We start from the raw sequence: 9651 nt of genomic DNA on the forward strand, positions 1-9651 counted from the left end.
CTGTATCTGTCTAAAATACAGTGTATGTGTTATGAGACCACTATGATAGTACATTACTGAAACACTATTGGTAGTGTAAACTAAAAATCGTAGTGGGCTTATTACCCACGATAACTGACTCTGAAACTCTGATAGTGTTCTGCATAAAATATCTACCAATAATTATCAAAACTGTAAACCGATGTGCATAAAAATTCTAAATACAGATTAATTCGATAATTACGATGAGCGCTCGTGGTACTCGTGGATGGGTACTAGAGGCCGCAGAGGGATTCGACCTGAGTCCTTCGCATATGATGCGATCCCTAATCTGGACACTAGCGAGACTTTGGTGTCACCTGTTACTGAGACTGATGCTGAGTCTTATGATAGTGTAGCTAGGGACGACGCACTGTCCCAGGCTATGCTACGAATTCTGGAGAGGGTCGCTGGGGCCAATACTGGATCTGGAGGCCGTGGGTCGGTTACAGAACGACTCTGCTTAAATGGGGCTGAGATATTCAGGGGCATCGCTGGAGTTGCTTCGAGTGTGGCTGAGTATTGGGTGGAGGCCACAGAGCGCATAATGGATGATTTGGACTTTACTGAGGAGCAGAAGCTCAAGGGGGCTGTGTCTTTGCATCGTAATGAGGCATATTAGTGGTGGTTGACTGTTAAGGAGGGCACTCAGCTGGATCGGTTGACTTGGGACTTGTTTAAGACCACCTATCAGAGGAAGTATGTAGGAGCCAACTATACAGATGCTAGGCAACGTGAGTTCTTGAATCTCACTCAGGGGGACTGTTCAATCCCCGAGTATGAGGCTGAATTTCTGAGACTAGATTGCTATACGAGGGGTATGGTGACGACTGAGTATGAACGCTGTGTTCAATTCGAGGATGGTTTTTGAGACAGCCTGCGAGTTCTAATAGCTCCTCAAAGGAAGCAGGATTTCTCAGCCTTGGTAGAGGAGGTGAAGCACTCTGAGCGCCAAAACCGTGAAAAAGGGAAGTCTAAGAGTGATTCTAAGTCTTCTAGTGCTGGGATGAGGTCTAAGAAAAAGGCCAGGACTAATGGGCCCAAAATAGTTGGGCCTACTGTTGCACCTACTGGGGTGCCGATCTGTCAGCTTTGTAATGGACGCCATCCGGGCGAGTGTTGGAGAGCTACTGAGGCTTGTTTGAGGTGTGGGTCGACTGAGCATTGAGTTAAGGATTGTCTATTGAGGGGTAATCAAATGTAAACTCTGGTTGCTGAGACTGCACAGCTTCCGAGAGGGGTACAGCAGCCACCTAGGGGCTGAGGATAGGCTAGGGGTGGTAACGGTATGGGTCGAAGCCAGAGAGCACCAGGTAAAGGTGCTAGGCCGACTGAGGTGAGGCAGCCTGCACTTGTCTGTGTTGCACGCTGTCGTGAGGATGGAGATGCTCCAGACATTATCATGGGTATGTTTTTAATCCTTAATGTGCCTTATGTTGCACTGATAGACATAGGCTTTACACATTCCTATATTGCATGTTCTGTGTCTGAGACTTTGGGAATTTAGTATGAGAGCATTTCTAGTGAGATCTCAGTGGTAAGTCTGTTGGGGCAGTCCATTAGGGTTAGTAGACTGTTTAGAGACGTTCCGTTGGAAGTCCAAGAGACTATATTTCTAGTTGATCTGATGGAACTTCTGTTTGGGGAGTTCGACTTAATTCTGGGTATAGACTAGTTGGTGAAACATCGTGTAAGTCTAGTTTGTGCTGAAAAGAGGGTTGTTCTGAGGACCAAGGAGGATAATGAGATAGTCGTGATTGGAGACCGACAGAATTATCTGAGTAATGTGATATCTACGTTGGTAGAAGAGAAGCTTGTGAGAAAAGGATGTGAGGTATACTTGGCCTACATCAGTGTTTCTGATTCTGCGGACTCTTCGGTTAAGGACATCTGTACTGTGAAGGACTTTCTAAATGTTTTTCTAGATGAATTATCGGGATTACCTCTGAGCCGTGAGGTTGAATTTGGGATCGAGTTGATTTCTGGTAAGCTCCGGAGTCTATCGCCCCTTATCGAATGGCACTAAGGAGTTGGCAGAACTGAAGACTCAAATTCAGGAGCTGTTGGATCGTAGGTTTATTCATCCTAGTGTGTCTCCATGGGGAGCACCAATTATGCTCATAAAGAAGAAAGACGGTACAATAAGGATGTGTATCGATTACCGTCAATTGAAAAAGTTGACGATTAAGAATAAATACCCACTTTCTAGGATAGACAATTTATTCGATCAGTTCAAAAGGGCTTCTATGTTCTCAAAGATTGATCTACGATCAGGTTACCATCAGTTAAGGGTAAAGGAGGCCGATGTGCATAAGACAACATTTAGGACTCGTTATGGACATTACGAGTTTCTAGTTATGCCCTTTGGGTTGACTAATGCACTAGCGGCATTTATGGATTTGATGAATCATGTGTTCCATTCCTACTTGGATCGGTTCATTTTGGTGTTTATCGACAACATTCTGGTGTATTCTAAGACTGAGGACGAACACGATGGGCATCTCAGGGTTGTTTTGCAGATCCTTCGTGAGAAATAGCTTTACGCGAAGTTCTCTAAATGTGAATTTTGGCTTCAAGAGGTAACCTTTTTGGGACATGTGGTGTCTGCTGGGGGAATTCGTGTTGATCCTCGTAGGATTGAGGCTGTGTTGGATTGGAAACAACTGAAGAATGTGTCAGAGGTTCGTAGTTTTCTAGGACTGGCAGGATATTACTGACGTTTCGTAGAAGGGTTCTCATTGATTGCAGCACCGTTGACTAAGTTACTACGTAAAAGAGTCCCCTTTGTTTGGACTGACATGCAGCAAGAGAGCTTTGAGAAGCTCAAGACAGTTTTGACTCAGGCTCCAGTTCTGGTACAACCTGAGTCTTTCAACGACTTCATGGTTTACAGTGATGCGTCACATGTGGGTTTGGGTTACGTCTTGATGCAAGATGGTAAAGTGGTTGCTTATGCATCTCACCAGCTCAAGACTCACGAGGCTAATTATCCTTCACATGATTTGGAGTTGGCAGCGATGGTTTTTGCTCTTAAGATCTGGAGGCACTATTTGTACGGTAAAAAGTGTACCATCTACACTGATCACAAGAGTTTCAAGTATCTCTTCACTCAGAAGGAGTTAAATCTTAGGCAGCGTCGATAGGTTGAGCTGCTTAAGGATTACGATTGCATTATCGAGTACCATCCAGGTAAGGCCAATATGGTGGCCGATGCGTTAAGCCGTAGGGCTATGACCGATTTGATAGTGATGTTCGCTCAACTAAGTCTTTATGACGATGGCAGTCTCCTGGCTGAGTTGCAGGTTAGACTGGCATGGCTAGATTAGATTAAGGATAAGCAGGTAGGAGATAAGTCTCTTGTGTTGCGATTCCGTCAGGTTGAGGCTGGAATTGCTGTTGATTTTTGGATTAACCGTGATGGAGTATTGCACTTTCGAGGTAGGATTTGTGTACCTAATGATGAGGATTTGAGACTGTCGATTCTGAGGGAGGCACGTAGTAGTCCTTACGCTATGCATCCTGGTGGAAACAAAATGTATAAGGATCTCCGAGAGTTGTACTGGTTGTTATGGAAGCCAGGATAATTGTTTTGACATGTTTTGAGTGTGTTTGATCGTGTTTTGAACAAGTTAAACGAATAATTTTTGAGTTGCTTAATGCCCAAGCAAGTAGGAAATGGTAAACTTGTTACTTAAGGCACATTTTATGTCCACACAACTAGAAACATAGGAGTGTGACTTGGCCGTGTGAGACGTAGGGCTAGCACATAGGCGTGCAAGGCCAATTTTGAATGTTACACGACCTGGAACACGGGCGTGTGGCTTGGCCGTGTGACCCAAGTCAGTGAGTTACACAAGCACGGACACGAGCTGGGACATTACTGTGTGTTCCTACTTTGAATGCCCACACGGCCAGACACACGGATGTGTAACTTGGTCGTGTGACCCCTGCAGTTAAAATTTTTTAACTTTTTCCTAAAATTTTAAAATGTTCCCGAATTAGTCCCAAATTGTTTCTAAAGTGATTTTTAGGCCTCGAAGGTTTGAATAGAGGATGTTATACATGTATAATGATGAATTATATTATGATTATTGAATTGTTTGAAATGAATGATTTAGATTACGTTTATTCGGTAATGCTCTGAAACCCTTCGACGACGAATACGGATTAGGGGTGTTACATATAGTGTAACACCCCTATAACCCGTATCCGTCATCGGAGTGGGTTATGAAGAGTTACCAATCTAAAACACTACATTTGTACATTCACATTTACATAAGTTCATTAGCAATTATATGCATAGCTAAACAAATCAAAGATCGGAATTCAGACTTATACCGACATTCAAAAGTTACCATATTCACATGGCTTATATACAACAACATCTCAAAATATCATTCACTTAAGTCTATTCTATACATGCCATACGAATTCCAAAACATAATAGTACCAAAATGATAGATAGTGTGACGAGTTGCTGACGATTCCCGAGCAAGTGGCTAGAGTCAATGATCTAAAAACAGAGAAACATAACAAACGCGAGGTGACCGACTTTGTTGCTCGTTGTTTGACTTGCGAGCAGGTTAAGGATGAGCATCAGTTACCTTCGGGTTTGCTATAGCCAGTAAAGATACTGATGTGGAAATAGGAGCGGGTAACAATGGACATCGTTAGTGGGTTGCCTCTAACACCCACTAAGAAGGATTCTGTTTAGGTCATCATGAATCGATTGACCAAGTCTACACATTTCATTCCGGTTAGGACGGACTTCTCCATGCAAAAGCTAGCTAAGCTCTACATTTTCGAGATAGTGAGGTTGCATGGGGTTCCTGTTTCGATCATCTCTAATAGGGATCCTCGTTTTATGTCTCGATTTTGGCAGAAATTGCATGAGGCTTTGGGTTCTCATCTTGACATCAGTACTGGTTTTCATCCTCAGACAGATGGTCAGTCAGAGAGGGTGATTCAGATACTGGAGGATATGTTGAGGGGTTATGTTATAGATTTTCGAGGTAGTTGGAAGGAGTACATGCCGTTGGCAGAGTTCGCTTACAATAACAACTATCAGTCTATTATTTAGATGGCACCGTATAAGGCACTTTATGGTCGTAAGTGTCGCTCTCCTTTGTGCTGGACTGAGTTGGGTGAGCGATGTGTTCTAGGTCCGGAGTTGGTTTCAGAGACTGAGGATAAGGTCTGCTTGATTTGAGATCGACTAAAAGTGGCTTCTGATAGACAGAAGTCCTATACTGATTTGAAGAGAAAAAATATCAAGTATTCTGTGGGGGACTTGGTTTTCCTTAAGGTCTCACCATGGAAGAAGGTTCTGAGGTTTGATCACAAGGGCAAGTTAAGCCCTAGGTTCATTGGACCATACCGGGTTCTAAAGCGAGTAGGGCTGGTTGCGTATCAGTTGGAGCTTCCTCCAGAGTTGGATCGTATACATGATGTATTCCATGTCTCAATGTTGAAAAATTACCGCTCTGTTCCCATGCACATTGTGCATGTGGAGGAGATTGAGGTTAGACCAGGTCTAACGTATGAGGAGGAGCTAGTTCAGATTTTGGATAGCAACGTCAAGGTTTTGTGTAGGAAATCTATACCTTTGGTGAAGGTACTGTGGCAGAATCATATCACCGAGGAGGCTACTTAGGAGCCAGAGGATTCAATGCGACAGGAATATTCTCTCCTTTTCTGAGCAGGTAAAATTCGAGGATGAATTTTCTTTAAGGGGTAGAGTTGTAATGCCCCAAATTTCTGTAAATTCGGCTTTTGTGATTATTGATCATGGGAATATCTGAACATTTTTTTTTGTGTTAATTTGCATAAAATATTTGTTAGTTTAAGTGGTTATGTGTTCTGGGTGTGTTTGGGAGTCCCAAATTCAAGCCTTAACTTGGGCTAAATTTTGGTTTTTATTTGAATAAAGTCTGACTTTTGGTTAGTGGGCTTATAAGAATTTGTTGGTAAAAACTTAACAGAATGGGCCTGCTGGTCTAGTGGTTAAGTGGCAAGGGATTACGCTTGGGGTCTTGGGTTCGAGTCTGTAAGGAGGCATTATTTTTGTTGCTAAGCCATGTGAGTGGTTGAGTTGGATTGAAATGCTAATAGTGGAGGGTTCGGTGGAGAGAATTTAGGGATTGAAAGCGGGAATTTGATCAGTTTCCACCTATCTTTTTTTTTTCTTTCTGAAAATTCAGTTTTCACCTTGTTTCCCCAAAGGTGTCGTTTTGCTCTCCCAAAGCATCATTGCTACCGAAATTCCTTAGTTCCTCTTCTATTCTTTTCCCTTTTTCAGTTGTTTCACTATTCACCTGTTGGAAGACACGGAGTTGATCAAGGGGCTGAAGAACAGCAATTAACGCTTTAAGGATTTGGGTTTGCTACTTTCCATTAAAGGGTCATAAAGTGCTTGGGATTACGTTAGGCTTCAATCGAAACCAGGTGTGTACTCCAATCGATCTAAAATCTCGTTTCGTCGAAAGCTAAAAATGCTACTGTCGATGCCACATAGGTGTGTGGACTGGCCGTGTAGTGAGACACGGCTGTGTGGTCAACAAAGTGGGCCGTGCGCGCGCCACACGAAAGCGACAGATAAAAGCACAAATCGACGGTGACCACCGCTAGTCATGTGTTGGTTTTATGAGTTACATTCTGTTTTATTGCTTTCATGTAATATTTATTTTCTAGATTATTTATGTATATAAGCTCGAACCGTTTTGGGTTTATTTTGGGATTTTAAATTGTTAATTTTATTGATTTATAAATGGCGACACCAAAAATACGTTTTGGGAACTTAACTTAAGGTTTCCGTATAAATGAATGATGTCATAACTTCTGCGTTAAAGAAATGTTTTAAAGTAATAACTTGAATAGTGATTTCACGACTTAAGTAAAGATAATAAATGGAGCGAATTTAAACTTGCTAAGGTTTTCTAAAAGCACTCTCATGTGACACTGCCAGATTCAGCCATAACGTCTAGACCGAATTTGGGGTGTTACATTATAGAATAAAGGAAATTCAATGGACTAAATAAACAATTAAGTCATGAGTGACAAATGTGTGGTAATAGTGAAATACATGTGGAATATTTATATACATATATTAGTAATTACTATTGTTTACTTATTATTTAAGTAAATATTATTATATTAATATTATTTTATATCAATTAAATAAAGTAAATAAGTAAATTAATTAAATTGTCACAATTGCATGGTAATAATAATTTACATGTGTACAAATGTTATACATACATTTGTAATATACATATGTACTTACTTATTATTTAAGAATAATATCATATATTATTATTATAATATTTTAATAATAAAACAAATAAAAGAAACAAAAAAAAGAAACAAACAAACAAACAGGGAGAAAAGAAGAAAAGAAAAGAAAAGGAGAAATAGGAATTTTAAAGCTTGGAACTTAAGTAGGTAAGTTAATTAAGTCCTTTTCTTTTAATTTTGATGTTTTAGAAGTTTTAGAACAAAGTTTTGTAGAAATTAAGTTGAGATTTTGGAAGTTCTTAGGTTTTTTAGTATAGTTCATGTTGAATAAATGATTGAATTAGGGTTTAATTGATAAAATTTTTAGTTAGAATTGATTAAAGGATTAAATTGTAAAAGAAGTTATTAGTTTTACATAGTAGGGACTAAATTGCAAGAATTTCAAAATTAGGGTTTTATGATGAAATTTAGATAGTTATGTCTAAGTTTGGTTGAAAATTGAGTAGAAAAAAATATGAATTGAGATAGAAAAGTAAATGAATTTAGTTAAGATTAAAATTGAAATTAAAGTAGAAATTAAATAAAAATTTAAACATTTAATGTGAAATTTTATGGTAATGTATTGATAATTTTAAATTGTTTTAATTTTTATAGTTAATGTTGTGTCAGAAAACCTCGGCTAAGAAAGGAAAAGACAAAGTCAACGAGGGTTAGCTCAGAAATTACGTTTTGCATTTCTATAATCCGAACTTAATATTTAATTGTTCAAATTATTATTTAATATGTATGGTGAGTGCATTGACATGATTATTTGAATTGGAGGGCTTGGTAACACATATAATATAACAATAAGACATTCATACTTCAAATATCTCAATTATACACGTTCTTTTCAATAATCAGAAGTATAGAAAAGTTCGATTCCAATTATACGAACTTACCTCGTATTTGCTCGTATAAACGTCGTCTACTCGTCTACCTTTTGTTTCCCCCGATCTAATTCTAGTATTTGCTTATCTTGATCTAAATGATATCAAATTAACTCGTTCAAACTTTCATTCAATTCAATTTATCCTAAAACATTCATTTTGGCTATATTGCAAATTTACCCCTAAACTTTTGACTACTTTACAATTTAGTCCTTAACACATAAAAATACAAAATTGCACAATTAAGTCCTAACCCAAGGTAGCCGAATTTCAATGGAATTAATAGCCGAATTTCAATGGAATTCATATTAGCTGATATTTTCATTTGATTCACATTTTCAACCACAACATTTCAATCTTTCACAATTTAATCCCTAATTCTCATTTTTGTCAAAAATCACTTTATAAAACTTGTATAACTATTAACAACTATTAATAATCTAACAAGAAACTTCAAAATACTCAAGTATTCAACAATGACATATCTCAAAATCTATAATAGTTTCAAAAATGAAGGTACGGGCTAGCTAGATTAAGCTACAACGAGCTCAAAAACGTAGAAATCATTAAAAGTTGAGCTAAAACCGCACCTTAATTGAAAAAGGAAGCTTGGCCGAGTGAAGAAAGCAAAAATGGTGTTTTATCCACCCTAATTTCGGTTGATGATGAAGAATGAAGAAAGAATTTTTTTTGTTTTATTATTAACCTTAATAAATCATTTACCATTATAACCTTATAATTAATTCAAAATTATAGCAATTGCCATGCTATCATCCCCCACTAACCATAAATGGTCTATCGCTTAAGAACCTTTACTATTAAGTTTCATAGCTATTTGACACTTTTAGCTAATAGAACACAAGTTTAACACTTTACGCATTTTGGTCCTTTTTACCGAATTAAGCATTTTCATATAATTAATCTATCATGCTGTAGACATTATTAAAATAATAAAATAATTATTTTGACTTTAGATTTGTGGTCCCGAAATCACTGTTCCAATTTGACCTAAAAACAAGCTATTACAAACGATGTCAATGTCCCAAACATGGTCTTACGTGTAATCAAATAATGATATCAATGTCCCAGACATGGTCTTACACATAATCACATCTCGTTGATCCTAATGTCATGACATCCGTATCTTATACTATTCCTATAGTTCATACGGGTCATTCGGATACAGTAACCCTGTCAATTCTTGCTCGTATTTGATCATTCAACACTCATAACAGTTGAATGACAATTAAACATATATATAATTCAATTTAAAGACATTTATTTGCATATGAACTTGTATTCAGAATAAACGGACTGGATCGACTATTCAATAACCTTTGATTTTCCCTGATCTAAATCCGATTTCTTTCCTTCTTGATCTATATACATTCAAAATTAACTCATTTATTCATCAAATCATTCGATTCAGTCCACAAACACATAGTTGGGCATTTTTCCACTTTTGCCCCTA

At 38.2% G+C, this 9651-nt stretch overlaps 2 protein-coding genes across 2 annotated transcripts; both read left to right on the forward strand.

Annotated features, from left to right (window-relative positions):
• Positions 1-247: 247 nt before the first annotated feature.
• LOC108472015 (uncharacterized) lies at positions 248-1186 on the forward strand. The gene is made up of 3 exons (XM_017773544.1): positions 248-631; positions 713-852; positions 895-1186. Exons 1-3 carry the CDS (start codon positions 248-250, stop codon positions 1184-1186), a joined length of 816 nt encoding a protein of 271 aa, XP_017629033.1.
• A 3552-nt stretch (positions 1187-4738) lies between these two features.
• LOC128279826 (uncharacterized) lies at positions 4739-6388 on the forward strand. Its single transcript, XM_053018493.1, has 4 exons — positions 4739-4964; positions 5181-5212; positions 5342-5632; positions 6317-6388. The coding sequence occupies exons 1-4, from the start codon at positions 4739-4741 to the stop codon at positions 6386-6388; spliced, it is 621 nt and encodes a 206-aa protein (XP_052874453.1).
• The last annotated feature ends 3263 nt before the right edge of the window (positions 6389-9651 follow it).

Source organism: Gossypium arboreum, chromosome 1 (genome assembly GCF_025698485.1).
Source record: "Gossypium arboreum isolate Shixiya-1 chromosome 1, ASM2569848v2, whole genome shotgun sequence".
Classification (NCBI taxonomy): Eukaryota; Viridiplantae; Streptophyta; class Magnoliopsida; order Malvales; family Malvaceae; genus Gossypium; species Gossypium arboreum.